We start from the raw sequence: 25,801 nt of genomic DNA, 5'->3' as shown, positions 1-25,801 counted from the left end.
CTGCTGCTACACCGCCACTGCACGATTTCTGTTCTTATCCTGCAGCAAAGTTCTTAACCTGAAGCACTATTTCTGAGTTAGCGGAGTCTATAACCTGAAGCATATGTGACCTGAAGCGTACACGGTACGTTTCCGAGCACAATTCAAAGTGTTGGTGCTGACCTTTAAAGCCCTAAATGGTTTACCTGAAGGAGCATCTCCACCCCCATCATTCAGCTCTGAGAGCCTTCTGGCAGTTCCCTCACTGTGAGAAGTGAAGATACCACATTGGTGCCGACTCCCCGGGGCTCTGGGTGCCTCAGCACCCGCAAAATTCCCCCTGAAGGGGCCAGGCACCCACAAATAGCGGCACCAGGGCCATGCATGTTGCATGGCACCCATGGTTGTGGGGCTAAGCTGTCACTCGGGGGGTGGTACAAGGAACCAGGCAGAGGGCCTTCTTGGTAGTGGCACCCACCCTGTGGAACACCCTCCATCAGGTGTCAAGGAAATAAAGAACTATGGGAATTTTAGAAGGCAGATCCATATAGGGAAGTTTTTGATGTTGGATGTTTTATTATGCTTTTATAATTGTTAGAAGCCGGGGTGGCGCGTTGGAAGATGGCCGACAATAACATCTCTCTGACCCATACGAGGTATTAAAGGGCTGCTATGGGAAGTTGGCAGCCTTCCTGGCCCCCCCAAGGGTATGGGGGGGACTGCCCTGCGAGCGGTGTTCATAATGCACCCCCTGATCCGAGAGACGGGGGTGTGGAACACTTGGCAAAAGCCCTCGATGGAATCAGATCTTCCCAACGCCGATTCCAATCAGCGCGTGCTGGTTGCTTCAGCTTGGAATTATAATTGGAACTAATTGGAAATAACGGATCGGAAAGAAGGCTGAAGCACATATATCAAGTGAAGCTCGACGATAAAGACTGCTGATTAATGCATCTCTGTGATCGGGAGTGACGGATGGATAAGTAAATCTTTTGATGAATTACCACCATGAGAATGTAAGGCTGGAACGAAGGGGGGGGTGGAGGAAAAAACTCTCTCTATTTCTTTTGCATGATATGACTATAATAATCCTCCACCCTAGAAAGAAATAAGATCGTCGCGTTTTAAAAACCATAAACAGAACTTTAAAACTGTGGGGGGGAAATGATTACAATACGAGAAGATCGAATGGCGAGAAGGAGGAAAATTCCTATGACGCAGTTAAAAAAATATGGCGTCTCGCCAAGACAGGCTGGCAGGAGAACAGAAGGAACAGGGGGAGGAGAATTCAGGACTACTTGAAAGAGAAGGAAGGTTGGAATGCAAGTTTGACCTGACAGAGCCCCCTGATTTGTCTGATTTATTGGGCTAGCCTGAGGAAAAATAATGGACCGACCGAAGATTAACTTTGTTTATGGAAGTATTTAACAGAGGTCGTTCCTGAATAATATGAGCTTGGAAGAGCACAAAACCCACACAGAGACGCCAAATCTTCAATCTGTTTGTGAAAATCATCAGAGATCGCAAAGAAAGGAATAAATGATAACAACAAGAAGAGAAAGAAAGTAATAAAGATCTATCCGAATCGAACTGGATGGAACTGTTTAATAAAAGCAGCAAATAAGTGATGTCTGGAGTCATCTGGAATTTTGGACTCGTGCGGAGCTTGATGTATGGGTACCCCCCAAAATTTTAAAATTTGGCTGTATAATCTGGAACTAATGTGATTTGAACAATGTGATGTGATTGGCCTGTTAATAAAAATTATTTCAAAAAAAAAATAATAATAATTGTTAGAAGCCACTCAGAGTGGCTGGGGCAACCATAAAATTATTATTATTATTATTATTATTATTATTACTATTACTATTACTATTACTATTACTATTATTATTTATCATCATCATCATCATTATTAGGTGACATTGTGGCTGAGAAAATGGAGGTTCCATCCACTCGTATTGGTGAGTGAATGTGTGTGAGAGAGAGCACTGCAATGTGGTTCAACTTTTGCTATCCAGGCTCCTGAAGCATTGAATTGCTTGTTTGAGGAAAATGCAGTCAAAACAAAGGGGGTGGGGTCTCTAAATTGTAGTAGCAACTTAGCAGAGGACCATCAGCTCTCTTGCCTGAGGTGGCTGGGAGAGAAAGAGGGTGACCTGTGCATGAGGAGGATTTGATCAGAAAAACACCACCCCTCACTCCTCCATCTCTCAAAAAGCTCTAGAAACCCGCTCCATGGCTGTTATATTCTGTTGGGAGTTGACCTGCCTACTGATCTGAAATAAAAGGTTCCTAAGTTTAAAACCAGCTCTGTCCACATTCAGAGGTGCTATACACCGAGTTGCTGCTGCTGTGCCCCCAGGCAGCAAAATCCCTGGGCTGAGCCTCCCTGTAGAAGCGACCAGGCAGCATTAGCGGCAAGTACAGCAAAGCAAAGAGACCCGGAAAGCCACATAGAAAGGGGGTCAGTAGTGGTGAGTGTTTTGGGGCCCTGGCATCTGAGCCCCCTTGGCGCAGTCTCCTCCCAGCTACTCATAGAAGCCGAAGGCCTGAAGGGCAGGACAAGTGGTTGGCCACAGCTGGGCGACTGGCCAATGTCTCGTGGCTTCTGCCTGTTGGATGCTGGCTGTGACTGTTGCAAAGGGGCTGGGCCTTGCTCTCAGTTGGGCCTTGGGGCTCCCTAATCCCTTCACACAGGTAAGCGGGTGGCGTCCCGTAGTGAAGATCGGTCTAGGGTTCAGCTAAGCCTGCAGAACCCCCATTGCCTGTGGCAGTCTACCTCTACATGCACGCATCTGGAGGCGGCCAACAGGCTTTCAAAAGGCATTAACGTTGTTGTCTCTTCCCAGGCACATTCCAGCACCAGCTCTCCGGATGACCAACGGCAGGACGGGCCTTGGGGGGCCCCAGAGGCCTTGCCTCCTCCTCTCCGTCTTCCTCGCCTGCTCGCTTTGGCACAGTAAGTCTCCGCAGAGGAAAGCCGATTCCCTCTGCAGGAGGGCAGCCAGCGAGGCCAGGAGGCGAAGGGAGGATCTTCCTGCCAGGTTTCAGCTGCCTGAAAGATTTCCAAGGCTTGGACGGGTTGAAATGGGCTGAGGCTGCTTGGGTCAGGTTTCCAGGATGCATGCTTTTCTGGAATTTTAGGGGGTGGTGTGGGAGTGAGTTAAGACATGTTGCTGGGTCTGGGTTTTATGACTGCATGGTGGAAGCCACCTTTGGAGACTCGTTGCCTTTAAAAGTGGCTTTCGAAACTCTGCAATAAGCCAGAAACCCACCATCCGGCCCCACTTCTTCCCCTCTCCATAAGTGGGCTGCATTCCTCTCACCACCATCAGCATACGTCAAGCCATAGTCATTGGGTGTGCGGGGGTGGGGGGCAATGACTTGGGGTCTTAAGTTGCATTATCCATATTATCTACACTGAATGGCAGCACTTTAGCTGTGATTCCTGCACTGCAAAGGGGCTAGGTGACGTCACTAACCCTACAGTTCTGTGATTCTATGAATTTTCTTGAGTTCATGGGTGCTCCGTCGGTCTCCCCCCTGTTTGCATCAGGAGATCCTTCCTACTTCTCTTTAGTGGTGCAACAGTTTAATTTTTCCCGTATATTGGGCAGATGTTGTTCTTTCCCCTCCCTCCTTAATAGACGAACTCATTGGGGACGTCCAAGGAAGCTAGATGTTGGGAGACAAAAGCAAGGTCTTCCCCACACATTTAAAACATTATGGGACTCACTTCCACAAGTGATGGCATTTAACTTGGGCAACTTAGACAGGATGAGACAAATTCATGCAGAAAGAGGAGGAGGAGAGGGCTGTCAGTGGCTACTAGCCACAATGACTGTTTTCCCTCCGGTGTCAGAGGCAGTAAATGCCTCTGAGTAATGCCACTTACCGGAAACAGCAGTGGGGGGAGTGTTAGTTTATTCAGCTCCGGCCCTCGAGCTGATACGGGGCAATTGCTCTTGCTGTGCCCAGGTCCTGTTTGTGAGCTTCTACCCTTTGGGGCATCTGGTTGGCCACTATGGGGACAGGAGCCGGAGTGGTCCTTCCTCATGGCTGCTTCCATGTTGAGGGAGTCGACTTGGTCTGCCCTGAGATTTCAGGGGATGGAGGAAGAGAGAGAGAGATTTCCAAGAGTGTGGGGGAAAGGGTGGCATATATGCTGCCCGTTTCCTGGGCTGAGTTAATTGCCCTCTTGGAGAAAGTCCAGTGGGTAGCATGGGTATAGCAAAAGGGGGGCAGCTGCCCCCCTAAATCAAATAAATCAATAAAAAGTAACCCAGGTTCTGCCCCCCCCCCCCAACATAAAGCCTGGCCACTCCCATGGTAGGGAGCAGGGTTGCCATCTTGAATAAAATATGGCGCGGGGGGGGGGGGAGCCCAAACCCCACATAATTGATCACATGATCCGGTGCACCCACACCATTTGAATGGCAATACCCATCAACTTGGGGGAGGGCAGCCCTCTCAAATATTTTATTAGTGAGACCAAACCCCCCCCTCTGCCCCTTAGAGTTGGCTCCTATGGTAGGGAGCAAGAGCAAAGGGAATTGAGGGGGAGAATTTGGAGATCCACACTTAGGTGATCATGAAGGGGAAAGGGTTTTATTTACCGTATTTTCGCCCTATAGGACGCACTTTTTCCCCTCCAAAAATGAAGGGGAAATCTGGGTGCGTCCTATGGGGCGAATGCAGGCTTTCGCTGAAGCGTGGAGAGCGAGAGGGTTCGGTGCGCACCAACTCCTCTCGCTCTCCAGGCTTCAGGAAGACATCCACAGCCTAGGCAGCCCTGCGGGAGGTCCCGCAGGGATGTCTAGGCTGCGGATAGCAGCCTCCTTCCCGGAGCGTCGGGCGCCCTGAAAGCAGAGCGCCCGGCGCTTCGGGAACACGTCCGCACCCTAGGCAGCCCTGCGGGAGGTCCCCGCAGGGCTCCCCACGCTGCGGATAGCAGCCTGCTGCCTGGCGCGAGGGGCGCCCTGAAGCAGAGCGCCCCTCGCGCCTGGCAGACATCCGCAGCGTGGGGAGCCCTTCAGGAGTTCCCCGCAGTGCTCCCCACGCTGCGGATAGCAGCCTGCTGCCTGGCGCGAGGGGCGCCCTGAAGCAGAGCGCCCCTCGCGCCGGGCAGACATCCGCAGCATGGGGAGCCCTCCAGGAGTTCCCCGCAGCGCTCCCCACGCTGCGGATAGCAGCCTGCTGCCTGGCGCGAGGGGCGCTCTGCTTCAGGGCGCCCCTCACGCCAGGCAGACATCCGCAGCGTGGGGAGCCCTCCAGGAGTTCCCCGCAGCGCTCCCCACGCTGCGGATAGCAGCCTGCTGCCTGGCGCCAGGGGCGCTCTGCTTCAGGGCGCCCCTCACGCCAGGCAGACACCCACAGCGTGGGGAGCCCTCCAGGAGTTCCCTGCAGCGCTCCCCACGCTGCGGATAGCAGCCTGCTGCCTGGTGCGAGGGGCGCTCTGCTTCAGGCGCTCTGCGGATAGCAGCCTGCCGCCCGGCGGGCGGGGCGCCCTGAAGCAGAGTGCCCCTCGCGCCGGGCAGACATTGGCCAGCCCCACAAGCTCGGGGGACAGCAGGGAGGCGCAGCGCCACCACCCCGCTGTTCCTCGACCTGGTTCGGTTTTCCCGACCTGCTTTTGGGGGGGAAATAAAGGGAAAAAAATTTTCCTTTATTTCCCCCCAAAAAAACTAGGTGCGTCCTATGGGACGGAGCGTCCTATGGGACGAAAAATACGGTATTCTGTGCTGTGCTTCTTTCCCCTGCTTCAATAAAATTCCCAGGGCAGCGAGCTCCTAACATTTCAACGTGCGACAACTCCAAATGGAAAGCACCCTAAAATGGTTCCTTGTTACCAGAGCTTTGTTCAGTTCCATCTTGAAGGAGTCCACTTGGTCCACCCTGAGATTTCAGGGGATGCAGGAGAGAGAGATCGATATCCCAGAGTCAGTACAGGAGAGCGGCTGGGCAGTTGGGAAGGGCCTCTCACCTTTGGGAGACAGATACTGCCCCTTCCCTCCAGGGGGTGGGGTGCTAGTCCTGTGGCTGTTTCATTTCCGGAGGGCTGAGTAAGCTGAGCTGGAGATGTCATGGCACAATCTGGAGCACAGCTGTGTTGCATAGGAAGTGGCTCAAGGAAGCAGTCAAGGAAATGAACCGAGGGGCACCACTAGCTCAGATAAGCTGCGTCCTGCCTGCACATTTCGCAAAGCAGGGGGAGTGAAACTGGATAGAGAAAAGTTTCCTTCTTTCTCTCATAATGCTAAAAGTCAAGGACATCTTGTGATACTTAATGTTGGAAGATTCAGAACAGATAAAAGGAAGAACTTCTTCATCCAGCACAGAGTTAAAATGTGGAACTTGCTCCCACAGGAGGCAATGATGGCCAACAAATTTGATGGCTTTAATCCAATTTCAAAGAGGGCAGGACTGTCAGTGGCTACCACCATGAGGACCATACTCTGCCTCTAATCAAAACATGGAAACCCTTCCAAATCCCATTTGCAGGAAACCACAAGAGGTAGAGAGTCTCTTGTGTCTGAATACTGCTTGCAAGCTTCCCACTGGGGCATCTGAGAGAACAGGATGCTAGACTAGATGAGCCCCTTTGGCCTGATCAAGTGACAGGGCTAGTTTCATGTTCTTAGGAGAGCTTTATAAACGTTGAGGGGAGCAACCCAAAGCACCCGGAGGAGGAAAAACAAGCAGCAGTCAACATAGAAATTTAAGGTTTGTCCTTGGAAGGTCTTTTTTCTAAGGCAGAGGCAGAGTTAGCTTTCCAGACTCAGACAAAATGCATTCCCTACTCCAGGAGTATTTTTTAAAAATTATACACACACACACACACATATATGCACACACACAAAACACACACACAAGGTCCCCCTCGGCCAGACTCAGATCTAGGCTTTATTTCACCCTTGTCAAAGACACAGCTTGGCACACACACACACACAGGTTAAGAGCCTCAATGGCACCCATTTGGAGGCTTCACTCAGGGCAAAAAACCATGTAATTATGGCTCTGCCTGAAAAAACAGGAGTAGAGCAGAGATTCTATCCCTTTGTGCAGTGGAGTCTTGGAGGGCCAAAGTGTGGCTTTGCAGAGGCCCTTTCTGGGTAGGCCTCCTCTGAATATGTAAGTTGCATTGAGTAAAACATTCCTACACTGCTTTCCTCTGAAAATCTGGAGATGACGCACAACAGCTGGTGTCAGTCTGGCACTCAAGCAAACTCTTCTGTTTCTTTCTAGCTGTATCCTCAAAGGACATCAAGCCACGTTGCTTCACAGACTATGACTCCGAAGTGGTTTGCTCCTGGGAAGTGGACGCCTCTACCGACTGCCCCAAGAAGTTCATGCTGGTTGTTGATACGACTAATCGATTCAGTGGCGAAAGGTAGGTCATGCTATGAAATGTGAGAACTGCCACCCAATCTCCTCTTTCCTCTGTTGGGTGTTTTTGGGGCTGGTGGTACCCTCCTTACCACTGTGAGTTTTCCAAACTCAGAATAAGAAACGCAGGATCCAAAGGGTTTCTCATTCTACTTTTCACTGGACCACTTGTGGTTGGAGAACTTCCAAGGTGCACAGATTTATGTCGTCTTGCACGCTTGCAACTTTTCCTGGGGAATCCACAGCCTGGTGCAGCTGGAGGCATTGCAAAGCCCCTCTCTCATTTGGGCTGAGCTTTCCCAAATCGAGGCTGTGGCAGAAATAATCCGAGTGTTGTCTACTTTGAAAACATCTTTTAAGTCTTGCCATTGTTCCAGGAAATCGCGGGAGTGTTCTCCTGAGAACAAGAGAGACCTGGGTGTGACCCCCAAGTGTACTTGCACCATTCGGACTAAAGAACTGGATAATTTCAAGTATCGTTTCTCGCTGGAGGTCTATGGGGAAGAGATCTGGAAGAGGACGATTAAGAACCTTCGTAAAATTGGTAAGGGATCCTTTGGTCTGCAAGATCCTTCTTGCACATCCTTAGAGGCTGATCTGAAGAACAAGACAAGAGTTGCAGAATACAAGTGTGGTGGGCATAGATCATTTGTCTTCACGATTAGCACCAATCAATGCTGAGAGACCTTCCTTAGCCGCTCCTGCATCCGTCTTAGTATGTTATGCAAAGTCACCACCTTAAACAGTGGCAGGTTTATTGTGGCAGAAACCTTTGCAATGGAGAGCCCCCTTCTTCAGGTGCCTGGAGGGGGATACTCCAGTTCTGGAGAGAACTTGGAGAGGTTGAAGTCTGTCCTCCAGGGTGAAAAGTCTGCCACTTTGACCAGCCCTTCCTTACAAAGCAGAGGCCCGTGTTGTCTTCCCTGAGAGGCGAGCAGGGGCCCCTTTTGCCTCCCCACATCCTTCTCTTTGTTGTCTTCTTCCCGAATGCAGTGAAACCCCGAAAGCCTGTCAACCTGGAACTTAACATAGGGGATGGCGGATACATCCTCACCTGGAAAGATGACTATAATGAAGGGCACATGCTCCATAAAAATTCGGAAACAGACTATGAAGTTGCCTTTTGGCAAGAAGGCGAGCTGGAGGACAAGGTAGGCACACCTTCCCAGCATGCTCCTCTCTGTACAATCACCTGGAATAGTGCTGTAAATTTATTGTTGTTAATCAGTTAATTACATTTATATCCCACCCTTCCTCCAAAAGGGAACCCAGGGTGGTAAGCTCATCCATGTTAAAACAATGCCATTAAAACATAAATTTAAAATACTAAAATAACCACATACCCTGGGGGGGGGGGGGAGAGAGACCTTCTGTGTCCTGAGCAAAGGTTGATGTTTCAGAATACCCCTCTCCCCACCCCCCTGCTCTGCCTCATGCTGGTTGACATGGCATCTTCCCTGCCCTTCCATGACACTTTCTTTGGGCGGCTCTGCTGAGGATTCCTCCAGCATGAGAAAGTGCCTTCATTGTTCTCTCTGATGTCTATCAAGGACCATTCACAGAATCCATTTGTTCTAGTGAAAGTCATTGCCCACCACCACCACCACATGCACACAACAATACATACGTTCGGCTACTCTTTGTGGCAAAAAAAATAGACAGGCAGATTGCCCTAGTTGCCTGTGCAGACCAGTGTGCAGAGCTGCATTTGAGAAAAGGGGAGTATATGTGGTTTTCAGCCATCACTACAGGAGTAGCATTTATTAATTTCTAGGGTTTATCCTAAATCTATAACAATATATTTGGCAGATGATTTTATGCCCCTCACAAGTGGGGCACACAGAAGAACAGTGGGTTGGCTTTTATGACTTCTCAGAGTAGACTGGCTTGAGATCAGGGCCACCAGCCCCAAGCCATTGCTTTCCTTTGGATCACAGAACCTAGGGGAGGGGTGGCAGATGCAGCCTTCCAGGCCTCTTTCACCGCCACATTACTGTTCCACACACTCCTAGTACTTTGGCTAGGCTGAATTGCATCTTTTCTTCCTTGCCTGGATGGAGGAATGAGCCCAGCCCTGGGTCCCTGGTTGTGGCTGTCCCCCCACCCCTCAGGTGAGAAATGGCCAGGCTCAGGAGGAAGGGAAGGAGATTCTTCTGCCCTGGAGCCTTCTGTCATTTGGTCTCAAGCCCCTTGACTTCATCTACAAAGCTTTCATTCCCTTGTCCATTGCTACATAAGAGTCCAAAAGCAATTTTCTACCATATTCCAAAATTATCTCCTTCCATAGAAAGTTGAGAAAGAAAAGAATTCCACTCACCAGAAGAACCCCCTCCCAGTGTTTTCCTGTGGTGTAGGAAGGACCACATAATGTAAACCTGTTTGCTTCTCGGTTTCCCCACCCCCCCTCCAAAGGCACGGAAACGCATGACGACGAACATGCAACTTAACATCGCCATAGTGAGTCTCATGCCAGCAACTATCCATTTTGCTAAAGTGCGTCAGAAAAATTATTTCCTCGGGAACACCTGGAGTGATTGGAGCATCCCGATAAGTTGGAAAACAGCTGGGTGGATCGGGTAGGGCACCTGTTTATTATTAGCAATGTGTTGGCATCCCTGTGTGTTCTGGGCTCCACATTGTGGGCTCTTTATTTCTAGATTTTGTAAACCTTCTGGATTTGTGAAATATTCCAACCCGACCCACAGGAACGCTTGTGCATCATCCGGCCCCTTTGAGTGAGCGACAGCATTTCTCTCACATTGCTGGGGTCTTGCATTTCCAGTCAGCTAGACATCAAATTAATATGCAGGCCTCTCACTTAATTCAGTGCAATTCTCGGCTGTAGACAATACCTCTTTCTGAAGTCACCCCAATGATTTTTATTGTTTCTCATTTAAATAAAGACAAGAACATACAACTACATTAACTTGTCCAGTGGTCCATTCTTATTAAATTCCATACGTAGTACATAGTGCACATGCAATAAGTTATGTATTATCAATTCAAGTAGCCTCTCCACAGAGATTCCTGTGTTGAAAGTGGAATAAAAGTATTTTCCGTCTCATTTATAAAGGAAAAGAAAGGAAGCCAACATCACCAAAAGTGTCTATCCTTGAAGTGCCTTTAATTACACTTTTGTGGCAAGTAAGGCCTTCCATCAGAGCCACACTCCAAATACCATTTAACCAGATCTCGGTGCGGAGTTCTATAGATTGTTTCCAATATCGGGCTATTGTAAATTGAGCTGCTGATAACAGAAAACAATACTAAATCTCTGCATATAAGGTTACTGTTTAAGTGTTAATCTAATGAGAACAAGGGGAGCACCAAATTATTAACCCTTTTCTCCTTTCAGGCAGAAATGGGTGGAATTTGTGAGCTTAGCATCCCCTTTTCAGGGGATGAAGCCTGCCAAATTTCACACACAGAGGTCCAAGGGAGTTGTGCTTGGCACCCTTAAAGTTGATTTGGAAGGAATAACTCATTGGGCCCCCTATGCCTCTACCCCTTCCAGGAACTGACTTGGCAGGCAGCACAAGCTTTGCAAGGCTCCCGCCTCATACCTGGACTGAACTATATTAAAGAGTACACTAACACAGGCCATTGCTGTCAACCTTCCTTTTTTTTGCGGGAAATTCCCTTATTCCAGCGCCACTTCCCGCTGCTATCCCAGATTGTTAGATATCCCGTAGACTGTCCCCGGGACAGGTGAGGCTGCTGATCCCTTATTTTCGAGGCTGCTGATCCCTTATTTTCAAATCTGAAAATTGACAGCTATGACACAGGCTTTGTTGTGCATGTGTGTTTCTGTGCCACGTAGTCCCTCAAGAACACGCCTGAAGATGGACAGATACCAAACCACTGTTTCTCACAGATACATGCTGACCTGCAATAACACTGAAATGAACTGCAACTCAGGCCAGAACGAGGGGTGTGGGGTGAAGGGGAGCAAGGTCATTCTGAGGAGCTAGGGGTGCTGTGCATGCGAGAACCCTCTTTTACCTTCCCAGAAACCCTGTGAAGTACGCTAGCTTGAGAAATGGCAAGTGGCCCAAGGTCCTTGGATGAGAGGGATGCAGAGGCCAGGGAAAGGATACCCCTATACTCAGTTTTATGCACCACCCTTTGGACCCCCCGGGAAACTCACCAAACGAAACCTGCTGCCTCCTGAACCCGGGTGTGTGCAGTGCAAGTTAAGCTGAGTGCTGAACAGGACACAGTACAGTCTGCATGGGGTCTATTCGTAAAAGCAAGACTAGGGCACTGTCAGCAGCTTCCAGGAAGCCCCCATTCTTCTGAGATTTTTGGAGTGATCTGTGTTTGTTTGAGCCCAGGCTGGTGGGAGGGCTTGAGTGGGGAGATGTATCCGAAGGTGAAGGAATTGATAGCAGCATTTATTTATCAGAAACTCGTCCTGATGGTTTTATTGTGTGGTTCTGTAATACCTGTCGCTTTCAGCATACTGCTTTAGAGATATGTTCACAGAGTTATTTTTATATATACAGTGGTACCTCTGGTTAAGAACTTAATTCGTTCCGGAGGTCAGTTCTTAAGCTGAAACTGTTCTTAATCTGAAGCACCACTTTAGCTAATGGGGCCTCCCGCTGCCGCCGCACCACTGCCACACGATTTCTGTTCTCATCCTGAAGCAAAGTTCTTAACCCGAGATGCTATTTCTGGGTTAGCAGAGTCTGTAACCTGAAGCGTCTGTAACCTTAAGCGTCTGTAACCTGAGGTACCACTGTAGTCAAGGAACGGTCATTGCAGCTCAGTGGTGTCTGCTTTGTATGTATGCAGAAGATTCCAGGTTCAGTCCCCAGCATTTTTTTAATTAAAAAAAAAAATGCATTTAATCTTTATTGATTTTTCAGTATACATCCCAATTATCACTCTCCATCAAAGATATAGTAAAGTAACAAGACTTCCCTCCACCTGAACGTGGGTCCACTACAATTCTATATTAACTGCTTATTGAATAACATCTAATTTATATTTATCTAATATATCCATAAGTTATGTCACCTTGCAGGAGTCATTTCAGATTTCAGATGTTTACAACGATCTTTAAGGCATTGTCTGTATTTGTCCCATTCTGTGTTAAATTTTTGGTGGCCATGATTCCTAACTTTCCCCATTAGACTTGCCATCTCAGCGTAGTCAAATAATTTTTTCTGCCATTCCATTTTTGTCCCCAGCATCTCTAGGTAGGGCTGAGAGACACACCCTGCCTGAAAGCCTTGGGGAGCGATTGCCAATCAGTGTAGACAATGGTCTGACTTAGTATAAGGTGGCGTGGCTGCCTATCTATAATTAGGCAATACAGAAAAGGTCTAAATAAGGAAGATCCACTCCAGCACACTGGCTAACTTGTCAATGAGTAACTGCATCCCAGTGACTGTACTGTTCAGTGGGAAGAGGAGGCACACGTGGAAACCTTGATGCAAGCACCAGTTAAGCCATTTCCTACCTTTCTACTTCCAAAAAACTCACCTCTTCCTTCTTAGCACCCCTCCTGGGCCCCATAGACTTCTGCTTCTCCCCCCCCCTCTAATGATCTACCTGGTCAACTTTCACCTGCTCTTATAGGAAATGTAATAAGAGTAGATGAGCCCAGCTGCAGCTGAAACAGACCAAAAGGGTTGCAACGCCACGACTCCAGAGCCCGGACTGACTTGGCTGCGCGCGCACACCACGGGGCTGGCGTGGTCGTCCCGCGCCGCGAGCACTCTGCACATGCTCAGAAGACACCGATCGCAGTCTGTTGTAGCCGAGTTTGGTGCGAGCCGTGCCAGGGAGGGCTTCCCGGCTGGCTGGGAATTCCCCGCAAATGCGGGAAGGGGCCGGGCTCGGCATGCAAATCCGCGCCCCAGGAGGAGGGCCGGGGCGTAACCCAGCGCTTCCCGGACAGCAGCCGTAGCAGCGGAGGGCGCGTGGCCCAGGTGGGCTGGAGCGGGGGAGTCGCGAAGGGCTCCCTGTCGCCGTCCGGGTCTCCGCCCCCCCTCCCCGGGCCTTCTCCCCTCTGGGATTCCCTTTCGCTTCGCGCACGAGCGCTGGCCGAAACCCAGGGGAAGGCGGGACGAGGCGGGCGCTGGCCGAATTTGCTCAGAGAGCCGCCCCGGGACGCGTGGAGGGAGGCCCGCCCTTCCTCCCCACCCACCGAGCGGAGCAGCCCGTCGCCCAAGCAGGCAGCAGCGGGAGGGGCTCCGGGACTACGGGCAGCCAGGTCAAGCCAAGCGGGGGCGGGCGGGCGTCTCCTGAGCTCCGCTTCGCCTGGCTCCGCGCCTGGCGGCCGGGTTGGCACTGGCAGAAGGAGGGAAGCGGGCCGCTCGACGTTGTTGCCTCTTCCCGGCAGGGCCCGGCGCACTTCGTTCCCGACTCTCCGGATGGCCGACGGCGGGATGGGTTTCGGGGGTCCCCGGAGGAAGCCCGGCCTCCTCCTCCTCTCCGTCTTCCTCGCTTGCTCGCTTTGGCACAGTAAGTCTCCGCAGAAGAAAGCCGCTTCCCTCGGCAGCAACAGCGAGAGTCCGGGCGCGGCCAGCCGAGCGGAGAGCGAGGCTCCCCCGGCCGTAGCAGTTGCGCACCCAGAGACTCCCCGAGGGGCGGCGAGGACCCTCCTGCCGAGGTTCAGCCGCCTGGAAGCTTTTCAAGGCTTGGGCGGGTTGCTTGCTTGGGTTCTGCAGGTTTCCACGAAGCAGGCGTGCCAAGTTGAATACAATATTATGGGGGGGGGGGGGTTAAGCCCCGCCCCATAATCGATCACATGATTAGAAATTAGAGCATTTCTGGCTCTAATTCCTGGTATTGTTGGTTGGTGAGGAGGTGTTTAAGAAGTTTTGCTGGGTCTGGGGTTGCCCTGGGTTTTACTACCATACCCTTAAGACAGTCGTTGCAGCTTTTGAATCTCTACAATAAGCCAGCCCCCCCCCCCCCATTTATCCTCTTGTCTCCATAAACAGGCTAGGTTCCTCCTGCCATCATCAGTAAGTGTCCAGCGGGGGGGGGGGTCGGTGGTCGGCCCATATTTTCTACACCAGAGGTCAGCAAACTTTTTCAATGGGGCGGTTCACTGTCCCTCAGACCATGAGGGTGTGATAGGTGGGGAGGGGAGAACGAATTCCTATGGCCCACAAATAACCCAGATTTTTAAATAAAAGGACACATTCTACTCATGTAAAAACACACTGATTCCCGGACCGTCCGTGGGCCGAATTTAGAAGGCAATTGGGCCGGATCCGGCCCCCTGGCCTTAGTTTACCTACCCATGATTTACATGGACTATAAGCACTTGCCTTCCAGGGTTTCAGGCAAGGTTTCTCCAGCCCTCCCTGGAAATGCTGCCATTTGGGATTGAACCTTGACCTTCTGCATGCATAGCAGGTGCTCTGTCCCTGAGCGAAGGCTTCTTTCCCAGTGGGGTGCAGGTAGAGGTGGAGTGGTTTGCCAACCAGGCCATGGAGCCCAGCTGTTAGCTGTGATTCCTGCACTGCAGGCAGGTGGGCTAGGTGGGGTCACTAGCAACCCTACAATTCTGTGATTCTATTGCTTTTCTTGAGTCCGTGAGTTTTCCGTCTGTCTTCCCCCTGTTTGCATCAGGATAACCTTCCTACTTCTCTTTAGTAGTGCAACAGTTTAATTTTTACGGTATATTGGGCAGATGTTTTTTCTCCCCCTCCCTCCTTAACAGGAGAACTCATTGGGGACGTCCAAGGATGTTGGAAGACAAAAATAAGGTCTTCCCCACACATTTAAAACATTATGGGACTCACTTCCACAAGAGGCAGTGATGGCTTCTCACTTAGGCAGGATGAGACAAATCCACAGGAGAGGTGGAGGAGAGGTCTCCCAATGGCTACTAGCCATGATGATGGTTTTCCCTCCAGTGTCAGAGGCAGTAAATGCCTCTGAGTAATGCCACTTACTGGAAACAGCAGTGGGGGGAGTGTTAGTTTATTCAGCTCCGGCCCTCAAGCTGATACGGCTCATCTTGATCCTGAGCCCAGCAGAGTAAAATCCCAGTGTCCGCAAACGAAAGGATGAAGCAGGTATAGTGCTACATTGCTAAGCTTTATTTCTAAGCTATACCGAGAACACACAAATGTACATCTTGCCTCTGTGAAAGCACAGAGCAACTCCCAACAAACGAAACGACAGAACAAAGAAACAGGAAACCAGTGAACGTCACATCCAGTCTCCCTTTCCCGTAGGAACCCAACAGTAACTTAACTGTGGAATGAAAACAAAGTCCCATGACTTGCAGCAGCTGCTCAGTGAGGGAAACAGAAACTAACAGGGAGTTGACCTGTTTGTGAGCATCTTCCCTTTGGGGCATCTGGTTGGCCACTATGAGGACAGGAGGCAGAGTGGTCCTTCCTCATGGCTGCTTCCATGTTGAGGGAGTCGACTTGATCTCCCCTGAGATTTCACAGGATGGGGAGCGAGAGAGAGTTTCCCGAGTCAGTGTAGGAAAGTGGCTGGGTTGGCAGCAAGGGGCTCCCTCTCCCTTGAGGGACAGATGCCACCCATCTCCCCTCACCTCCTGGGGAGCATCTAGTCTGTTTCATTTCTTCATGGCTTTTCTGCTGAAGATGAAAAGGGAAGTTTGCTCCCTCTGCTGCTTTTGAGGAACCGAAACTAGAGGCAAAGCTTCCTTGTGCGTGTTTGATAGGAAAATAAACATCCGGAGGGTTGCGCAAGCTGAGCTGGAGATGTCCTGGCTCAGCCTGGAGCAGAGAGGTCAATGGGGCCATGTTGCTGTAGGAACGCCAGGAACAGGAGAAGCGGTGCAAGGAAGCAGACGGTGGCAAAGATGCCATCTCGCAAGCTGCAATCCTGCCTGAGCATTTGCAGCAAGTTCCAGCAGGGAGAGCCACTTAGTCTGTTGCAGGAAGAAGAAGAAATAGTTTCTTGTTGGCCTAAGGCCCTAAGCTTTGGAATGATAGACCTTTCAGTCTTCAAGTTGCTACAGAACTCAGTGGGAATTGTTTCTGTGTAGACATGCCCAGGATTGCACTGTGAGAAGCAGAGGAGTGGCTTGGGTGGCAGAAAAGTAGAACAACCCTACTAGAAATTGTAGACAGGTAAGCAGCAGCAGATAAGGAGACGAGATAGGGAAGTTTTATTTTCTCTCTCATAATGCTAAAAGTCAAGGGCACCTGGTGATGCTTAATGTTGGAAGATTCAGAACAGACACGGAAACGCTTCCAAATCTCAGTTGCAGGAAATCACAGGAGGTGGGGAGTCTCTTGCGCTTGAATCCCACTTGCAGGCTTCCCACTGGGGCATCTGGTCATTCACTGAGAGAACAGGATGCTGGACTAGATGGGCCTCTTTGGCCTGATCCAGCGGCAGGGCTACTTTCATGTTCTTAGGACAGCATTATAAATGGTGAGGTGAGCAACCCAAAGCACTTGGAGGAAGAAAAAGAAGCAGCAGTCAGCTGAGGTCCAGCGCCGAGGGCCTTCTGGCAGTTCCCTCGCTGCGAGAAACCAAGTTACAGGGAACCAGGCAGAGGGCCTTCTCGGTAGTGGCACCTGCCCTGTGGAACGCCCTCCCACAGATGTCAAAGAGAAAAACAACTACCAAACTTTTAGAAGACATCTGAAGGCAGCCCTTTTTAGGGAAGTTTTTAATGTTTAATAGGTTATTGTATTTTAGTGTTTTGTTGGAAGCTGCCCAGAGTGGCTGGGGAAACCCAGCCAGATGGGCGGGGTATAAATAATAAATTATTAAAGGCTCGGAAGGTCTTTTTCTAAGGCTTTTCCAGACTAACACTCAGTGGCACCTTGGAGGGCTGGAGTGGGGCTTTGCAGAGGTTCCTTCTGGGTAGGCCTGTGTTGGACTTTTCCTCTGAATAAGTAAGTTTCGTTCAGTAAAACGCCTTCCTCTGAAAACTGCACAACAGCTGGTGTCAGCCTGGCACTCAAGCAAACTCTTCTGTTTCTTCCTAGCCGTGTCTTCAAAGGACATCCAGCCAAGTTGCCTCACAGACTATGAATCCGAAGTGGTTTGTCACTGGGAAGTGGATGCTTCCACCGACTGCCCCAAGGTGTTCCTCCTGCGTGTTGCAACAACTAGTCCAGTTTATGGCCAAGGGTAGGTCATGCTGTGAAACATGTGAACTGCCCCCAGATCTCTTTCCTCTGTCAGATGTTTGCGGGGCTGCTGGTACCCTCCTGAAAGCTTACCAGGGTAAGGTAATAATAATATAAAAAGTGAGAGAAATTAAAAGAAGTGACATTAACGTTGTTGGGCCTCGCTCAGCATTACTTGTGCCACAGTGCTTCTCTTACAGAGAAGGAGGCCCTTAACATATGGCAGGTAAATATAAAGGCCTCGCCATCCTGGGGACTGTAGTCTGAGGGTCTGGACTGCCAGCCCTGGTGGCTACTGATATCAGGGCTGCAGAATGCATCTGCGGTGGCTTTGCCTTCTCTGAGACACCCTGGGAGGGGTAGCCAGCCCAAACCTTTTCCAGAAAATGGATGCAGGTTCTTTACAAAATGTCTCTGGGAGCTGAGTTGCAGTCACTTTGAGATTTCCAAACCGAGAATAAGAAATGCTGGATCCAAAAGGTTTCTCATTATACTTTTCATTGGATCATTTGTTGTTGGAGAGCTTTCAAGGTGCATAGATATATCCCCTCTTGCACGCTTGCAACCTTTCCGGGGGTGGGGTCCGGGGAATCCACAGCCTGGTGCAGCTGGAAGCATTGCAAAGCCCCTCTCTCACTTGGGCTGAGCTTTCCCAAATCCAAGATATAATGGCAGAAATAATCCAAGTGTTGTCTACTTTGAAAACATCTTGCTATTGTTCCAGGGAATCACGGGAATGTTCTCCTGAGAACAAGAGAGACCTGGGTGTGACCCCCAAGTGTACTTGCACCATTCGGTCTGAAGTACTGCGTAACTACAAGTATCATTTCTCACTGGAGGCCAACAAGAAGGAGATCTGGAAGCTGACGAGTGTGGACCCTGATGACATTGGTAAGGGATCATTTGGTCTGGCAGACCCTCCTTGCACATTCCTGGGGGCTGCTCTGAAGAACAAGACAAGGAGCAGCATACAAGCCGGGTGGGAAGTGAGGGTTTGTCTTCATGATTAGCACCAATCAATGCTCAGAGACCTTCCTTAGCCCCTCCTGCATCCATCTTAGTCCGTTAGGGTTAGGGTTAGGGTATGAATGGTGGCAGGTTTATTCTTCAGGTGCCTGGAGGGGGATACTCCAGTTTGGAAGAAGTTAGAGAGGTTGATGGAGAGAGAAAAAAAGGTGCCTAGCAGAGCTAAGGCTACTCCCGGGACCTGGTTGAAGAGCTTAGGAGAAGCCTAAGAATTCAAGAAAGCATGACAATATGTGGCAACTGTGGAAAACTCCAATGGATTGAAGGGTTTGCCTCTGTATGCATGTTGGGGGTCACCTGGACTGCTACTTGCCCACACCTGCTGGCCGCCTGTTTCTCTATAGCCACATCAAAGCCACAGGGTGCTTTCCTACACGGTAACATAAGAACAAAACATCGAGCATTTGAAATTTGCCAGGTGCATTTTGCCTTGGATCTTCTCTGTTTTACACACTAACAGCACACCCTTTAGAACTGTATCTGTGATATTTTATCTGCACAATCAGAACAAATTTTGGGGACCAAGCTGCTTGGCCCCAAAATGCCAACTAGACATTCTGTTTTCGTGACTGTAACCCTGGTTTAAGGAGCCATTTGGTACCTAGCTTATATATCTGAGTTTCTAACACGGAAAACATCCTGTTAATGTGTGACACAGCATTGCCATGAGACTGTATTGTGCGAAGCAGCAGCGAGATGGAATTAAGAGAAGGAGGTGGCAGTGTGTGTCTGTCCTTCCAGGGAGAAGGACCTGCTCCTTTGACCTTCCCCTCCTTCCAAACCAGAGGCCCACATTGGCTGCTCTGTGTGGGGAGCTGGCGCTCTCCCCAACCTCGTTTGCCTCCCTACATCTTTCTCTTTGTTGATTTCTTCCCAAATGCAGTAAAACCCCGACCGCTTGTCAACCTGACTGTTAACAGGGAGGATGACTCTTACAACTTCACCTGGGCAGATGACTATGAAGAAGGGAACGCTCTTCACCAAAATCCGGATGCAGAATATGAAGTTTCCTATTGGCCTATAAACCAGATGGACAAGGTAGGTACACCTTCCCAGCGTGCTCCTCCCTGTACGATCACCTGGAATAGTGCTGCAAGTTTATTGTTGTTAATTAATTACATTCATATCCAACCCTTCCTCCCAAAGGGAACCCAAGGTGGCAGGCTCATCCATGTTTAAAAATGCCATTAAGTCTAATATTAAAAATACTAAAACAGGATCAGGGGACAGGATCACACTTCAAAACGACCTTGACAGATTAGAGAACTGGGCCAAAACAAACAAGATGAATTTTAACAGGGAGAAATGTAAAGTATTGCACTTGGGCAAAAAAAATGAGAGGCACAAATACAAGATGGGTGACACCTGGCTTGAGAGCAGTACATGTGAAAAGGATCTAGGAGTCTTGGTTGACCACAAACTTGACATGAGCCAACAGTGTGACGCGGCAGCTAAAAAAGCCAATGCAATTCTGGGCTGTATCAATAGGAGTATAGCATCTAGATCAAGGGAAGTAATAGTGCCACTGTATTCTGCTCTGGTCAGACCTCACCTGGAGTACTGTGTCCAGTTCTGGGCACCACAGTTCAAGAAGGACACTGACAAACTGGAACGTGTCCAGAGGAGGGCAACCAAAATGGTCAAAGGCCTGGAAACGATGCCTTCTGAGGAACGGCTAAGGGAGCTGGGCATGTTTAGCCTGGAGAAGAGGAGGTTAAGGGGTGATATGATAGCCATGTTCAAATATATAAAAGGATGTCACATAGAGGAGGGAGAAAGGTTGTTTTCTGCTGCTCCAGAGAAGCGGACACAGAGCAATGGATCCAAACCACAAGAAAGAAGATTCCACCTAAACATTAGGAAGAACTTCCTGACAGTAAGAGCCGTTCGACAGTGGAATTTGCTGCCAAGGAGTGTGGTGGAGTCTCCTCCTTTGGAGGTCTTTAAGCAGAGGCTTGACAACCATATGTCAGGAGTGCTCTGATGGTGTTTCCTGCTTGGCAGGGGGTTGGACTCGATGGCCCTTGTGGTCTCTTCCAACTCTATGATTCTATGAAAACAATCACATACACTGGGGGGATGGGGGACTTTCTATGTCCTGAGCAGAGGTTGAGGTGTTGGGACCCCTGAAAGCCTCAGAATGGCCCTGCCCCCGTCCCGTCCCCGTCCCTCCCGCTCTGCCTCATGCCAGTTGACATGGCATTTTCCTGCCGTTCCTTAACACTTTCCTTGGGCAGCTCTGTAGATCCAGCGAACTGCAGGCCCCAAAGCCTTTAGATGTATTTGGCAAATGATTATATGCCCCTCACCAGTGGGGCACACAAGAGCAGTGGGCTGGCTTTTATGACTGGCTTGAGAGCAGGGCCACCAGCCCCCAAGGCTTTGGATCACAGTACCTAGGGAAAGGGAGGCAGATTTCACCTGGCCCCTGGGGCTCCGTCCAGGCCAGGCCCACCTCAGTCGTGTTCCACACACTCCTAGTGCTTTGGCTGGGCTGAATTGCATCTCTTGCTTGCTTGCTTGCTTGCTTGCTTGCTTGCTTGCCTGGATGGAGGAATGAGCCCAGCCCTGGGTCCCTGGCTGTGGCTGTCCCCCACCCCCCACCCCTCGTCCCTCAGGTGGGAAATGGCCAGGCTCAGCAGGGAGGGAAGGAGATCCTTCCGCCCTGGAGCCTTCTGTCATTTGGTCTCAAGCCCCTTGACTTCATCTACAAAGCTTCCACTGCAGCTTGTCTTGAAACAGTTCTCTGAAATTAATGGCCTTGTCCATTGTCACATAAGAGTCCAAAAGCTTTTCTACCACATCCCAAAATGATCTTCCTCCATAGAAAGCTGGGAAAGAGAAGAATTCCACTCACCAGAAGAACCCCCTCCCAGTGTTTTCCTGTGGTGTGGGAAGGACCACATAATGTAAACCTGTTTGCCTTTGTTTCCCCCCTCCCAAAGTTTCAAAACCACACTACGCACAGCTTTCATTATAAAATCTTCGACGATAACCTCATGCCAGGAACCACCTATGTTGCAAAAGTGCGGCAGAGAATTCACACGTTCGGGGGCAGCTGGAGTGACTGGAGTCCTGAGTACACATGGAAAAACGGTAAGTGCTTAGGGCAGGGGCTGCGCAAGGCACCTGTTTATTATTAACAATCTGTTGGCATCTCAGCTGGCATCCCTGCGTGTTCTGGGCTCCACATTGTGGGCTCTCTCTTTTCTGGATTCTGTAAAGCTTCTGGATTTGTGAAATACTCTCACCGCACCCGCAGGAACGTTTGTGCGCCATCCAGCCCCTTTGAGTGAGCGACAGCATTTCTCCCGCATTGCTGAGGTCTTGCATTTCCAGTCAAGCTGGACATCGAATTAAACTGCAGGCCTCTCACTTATTTCATCACAATGTTCTTCTGTAGACGGTACCTCTTTCTGAAGACTAAGGCACATGATACTAGTCATTTGGAAGACTTGTTTTAGTAGAAGAAGGTGGCACAATGTTCTGCATGAAAATGCACTAAGCAATCAGTGGCACAACACAGGTGGAGAGGAAGGGGGCAGTCGCAGTTTGCCTGGCTAGAGACAAATAACTGGAAAGACCTTCTAGATTCCACAGTGAATTTGATTGCTTGCCCTGGGTAGGCTTGCTAAAAGCTGCAGACCCCTGCTGAAATTAGCAGGTTCATTGTGGTGCCACAGCACATCAGGCCCCGCTACCACCAATGCTCCCTCATCCTGCATCAAGCTCATTATCTGCTGGTTTTTCTCTGCATATAACTTCACGGTATACTGCCTGTAGCTGTAGTTGTGCTTCCTCCACCTCCTCTGCTCTCCTCTCTTTTCTTCTCCTTGCCTGTTGTCTTTTCCTTGGTCTAAGGTGAGGTGATAGACTACCTGGGACAGAGACCTACCTTCTTGCTTCTCTTGCTCTGTGTGCGGTGATGGTGCTACATGAATAATAAGCAGTACAAATCCTGTCCGCCCCTTACCTTGGTGGTGCTGGGTGACCCAAGGACCTCTTTCCCCAGCCCAAGGTAAGTCTGGCAGAAGGTAAACCAGCTTGAAACTGCAGGAGGGGGGGTTAAAGGTTAGATTAGCATGTGCAGGAGAAACCAAACACATGAGACATTAAATGTGCCTGTCGGTGTCCATCCCCACATCCCAATTTGGGAAGCTCCTTTGCCAAAAGAAGGACTTGGAAGGCTTCACTTCCCCTAACATATAGACAGACAAGCTAAAACCAACAAATACACCTCACCACCAGGCAATAGAGGGACGCGGGTGGCGCTGTGGGTTAAAGCCTCAGTGCCTAGGGCTTGCTGATCGAAAGGTCGGCGGTTCGAATCCCCGCGGCGGGATGCGCTCCCACTGTTCGGTCCCAGCGCCTGCCAACCTAGCAGTTCGAAAGCACCCCCAGGTGCAAGTAGATAAATAGGGACCGCTTACTAGCGGGAAGGTAAACGGCGTTTCCGTGTGCGGCTCTGGCTCGCCAGAGCAGCGATGTCACGCTGGCCACGTGACCCGGAAGTGTCTCCGGACAGCGCTGGCCCTCGGCCTCTTGAGTGAGATGGGCGCACAACCCTAGAGTCTGTCAAGACTGGCCCGTACGGGCAGGGGTACCTTTACCTTTTTACCAGGCAATAGGCAAATAAAAACCCTAAGGAGAAATACTGCAAATCACCTGAAATTCTTTCCAGCTGTGTGAGTTGGGCTCCTTTGTCAACTGAGGCTTCTGGGCGTTGAGCCTGATCTTGTGCCCCCTTTCCAGGTGGGTGGGTGCCTGTCTGCCAACCAGCCTGCCTCCCACAGGTATCAGGGTGAATTGTACGCCCAGATAACCAAAATGCTTCTTGCCTTCCAGACATTGAGCCAATGCCTGGTTCTGTTATCTGGATTTTCATCCCCTTGCTGTGTGTGTTCATCATGGCCCTGGCTACCTTCAGCTTCTTCTGCGTCACCAGGTAGGTCTTGGGTGCCTTGCAAGGTGTTGTCTCCAGGGCTGCCCTTTGCCCACAGCAAAACAAATTAAAAAATGGTCACTTCTGCTTGAAGGTTGCAGGCCTTGGTGGCAGAGTCATTTTCCTGCAACCCTGACAGGAAAGGAGGAGGAAAGCGGCCCCTGTCCCTTCTGAGTCTTCTCCTCATCCTCCTTCCAGCCAAACAGTCTTCCTCAGCTCTCTCACGTGGTGTTTTTAGCCATGCATTTGGCTGCTAGTCACCTCGGGAGGGGGAAGATTGGTTCCTGGTGTTCGGAGGGCAGCCAGCCTTTGCAGAGCCCTATTTCTCCCTTTCTGAGGGCCGGGAAGGACTGACGGGTGGCGCTTTCTTGCTTTGCAGGGTGAAGAAGGGATGGTGGGACCAGATTCCAAACCCCGCCAAGAGCAAAGTGGCCGCTGGTGTGACAGCAGCGGTGGTGCCATTCGGAAACATGGGCCTTGAGCACCCTGTGCATATTCACAGCTGCATTGCATCTGCTAAGCCGGAAACTCAGAAAGAGGAAGACTGCCAGGTCCCTCATGAAGACACCGTGGCCAAGCTCTTCAGGGACCTTCTCAGTGGGGACCTGAGCAGTGGGGGCACCGGTATCCTGGACGAGCACCCCCTTCTCAAGGACCAGGCTCGGGGGCACATGCAGAGTGCTTTTTCCTTTTCTCAAGATGCACCACTGGACAAGCACCGTGGTGTTTCGGAGACCTCTTCCGAACCTGTCTATCACAACACCAGCACAGAGACAGTGGCTTCCTCCCAGCCAGGCAGTGCTTCCCTGGAACTGCCCCTCAGCCACGGCCTCTTCTCCCCAGAGGCACAACCCGTCACCATGGACAGACTCTGTCTGCAAGGGGGTGGCGGCAGCACAGCCGCCCCCCAGCCCTCGGGCTACAAGTGTTTCAGCAGCCTGGTGGCGGAGCCCATGGCCGGCTTCAGCCAGGTCTGTGAGGAGGAGCAGGAGGAGTTTTCTCCTTTCAGGGACCAAATCCAGCCATTCAGCCATGACTCAGGGCCTTGCCTTCCACCTGTGACTGGCAGCCTGCACCCTGCTTTCCAGGGTATCTTCCCAGAAGGCCAAGACTCGCTTTGCTTTTCCTCCTGTATGGCAGCTGCAGAGCAAGCGGCGAGGCCAGGCAGCCCCTCCCAGCATGCCCCAGGGAAGTCTGGCCCCTGCCCAGCAGCCTCCCTCCTGGCTGGTTACCGCTCCTTCAGCTCAGCTCTCCAGGAAGGCACAGCCCCCCAGGGCAAGAGTGGCGGCGCTCGTTGCAGCCTAGATGGGCAGTCCCCTTACAAGCCCTTGCTCAGCATTGTCCAGGACAGCCCCGCAGCAGCCACTGGGGTGAGCAGGGTCCTCTTTCACCCTGGCTGGGGGGCTCAGGAGGTAAGAGACCCGGCCTGGGCAAGTGCACCCTGCGGGGTGGACCTTGACATGCAACAGGTGGCTTCCGATGGATGCTTTAGAGACGATGTGGCCAGGGACAAAGGCCTTTCATACCCCTGAGGCCCCTTGTACCTCCTTAATTCCACCTGAACCAGGCAGTGACCTTCTCCAGGTGGAATCCTCCCTAAATCCAGAGATCCGCTATGCTGTAAATAGGAAAGCAGCAGCAACCGCATATAGGGTTTGGGGGTTCAGGGAGGAGGAGCTATGGGACTGCAGTCAGAGGATGCTGCGTGCTGCATGGGAGAGGGAATTAAAGGAGGGACAAAAGGTCCCTCCTATAAGCCCAGGTAGGGAAGGGCCCTTATTACCAACAGAGGACTAAGCCAAAGGCCAGCAAGGAGAGGCACCTTCCTGCTTGTAGGCCTGCATCTGTGTGGAAACTCTGAGGACAAGTTGCTGGACTCAAGGGGCTGAGTTTGACACTTCTTACATGAATGGGACCTTCAGGGGGATGGGTGCTTTCTTGACCTAGATTGGGCTGGGGCTGGAGCACCAGCTGTTCTTGGGCTCAAGTTACTGGACAGTCACCTGCAATGGATTCCACACCTGCCTGTCAAGTGTTTCAGTTCTGCCTGCTGACAGGCTCTGAATCCAGCAAGTGGCCAGCTTTTGCTCAGGCACTGCCTTGGTTTTTGCAGAGAACAGTCTGCCTGCCTTTCTTTTGTTGCTGCTTCTGTACAGGTAAGGAGGTCTTGCTTCATATATCCATAGCAAGCAACAAGGTCTCTGCATGGTGGTGTGACTTCCTGTGCCCTCTGCCAGAGATCAGATAAGAGGAGGGGGAAGCAGGCTGAATAAAAGGATGCTCTGGGACTGCTTTTGGTGATGGGGATGCCAGGAAGTATCGCCAAGTGACTGCAACAACACTATTCTAGCATTAAAGTTTTTTATCCATATGA

General features: G+C 50.7%; 2 protein-coding genes across 2 annotated transcripts in view; both read left to right on the top strand.

Annotated features, from left to right (window-relative positions):
• The window catches only part of IL4R (interleukin 4 receptor), a 26,476-nt gene extending 675 nt beyond the window's left edge, over positions 1–25,801 (top strand). Inside the window, exons 2-8 of the mRNA XM_083412693.1 lie at positions 2,832–2,941; positions 17,316–17,460; positions 18,184–18,350; positions 19,369–19,523; positions 21,431–21,581; positions 23,331–23,430; positions 23,807–25,801. Coding sequence (XP_083268819.1) covers positions 2,857–2,941; positions 17,316–17,460; positions 18,184–18,350; positions 19,369–19,523; positions 21,431–21,581; positions 23,331–23,430; positions 23,807–24,959 — 1,956 coding nt within the window. The 5' untranslated portion in view covers positions 2,832–2,856 and the 3' untranslated portion in view covers positions 24,960–25,801. The remainder of the gene's footprint in view (positions 1–2,831; positions 2,942–17,315; positions 17,461–18,183; positions 18,351–19,368; positions 19,524–21,430; positions 21,582–23,330; positions 23,431–23,806) is intronic.
• On the top strand, positions 4,204–10,290 carry LOC310664763 (interleukin-4 receptor subunit alpha-like; the record flags this gene model as incomplete). The annotated part of the gene is made up of 5 exons (XM_083414312.1): positions 4,204–4,207; positions 7,228–7,337; positions 7,507–7,912; positions 8,362–8,519; positions 9,781–10,290. 5 exons carry the CDS (start codon positions 4,204–4,206, stop codon positions 9,946–9,948), a joined length of 846 nt encoding a protein of 281 aa, XP_083270438.1. The 3' UTR covers positions 9,949–10,290.

The sequence above is a fragment of the Podarcis tiliguerta genome, assembly GCF_965153285.1.
Source record: "Podarcis tiliguerta genome assembly, chromosome: 14".
Lineage (NCBI taxonomy): Eukaryota > Metazoa > Chordata > Lepidosauria > Squamata > Lacertidae > Podarcis > Podarcis tiliguerta.
Note: the sequence above shows the minus strand (reverse complement) of the source record. Positions and strands in the feature narration are given on the sequence as shown.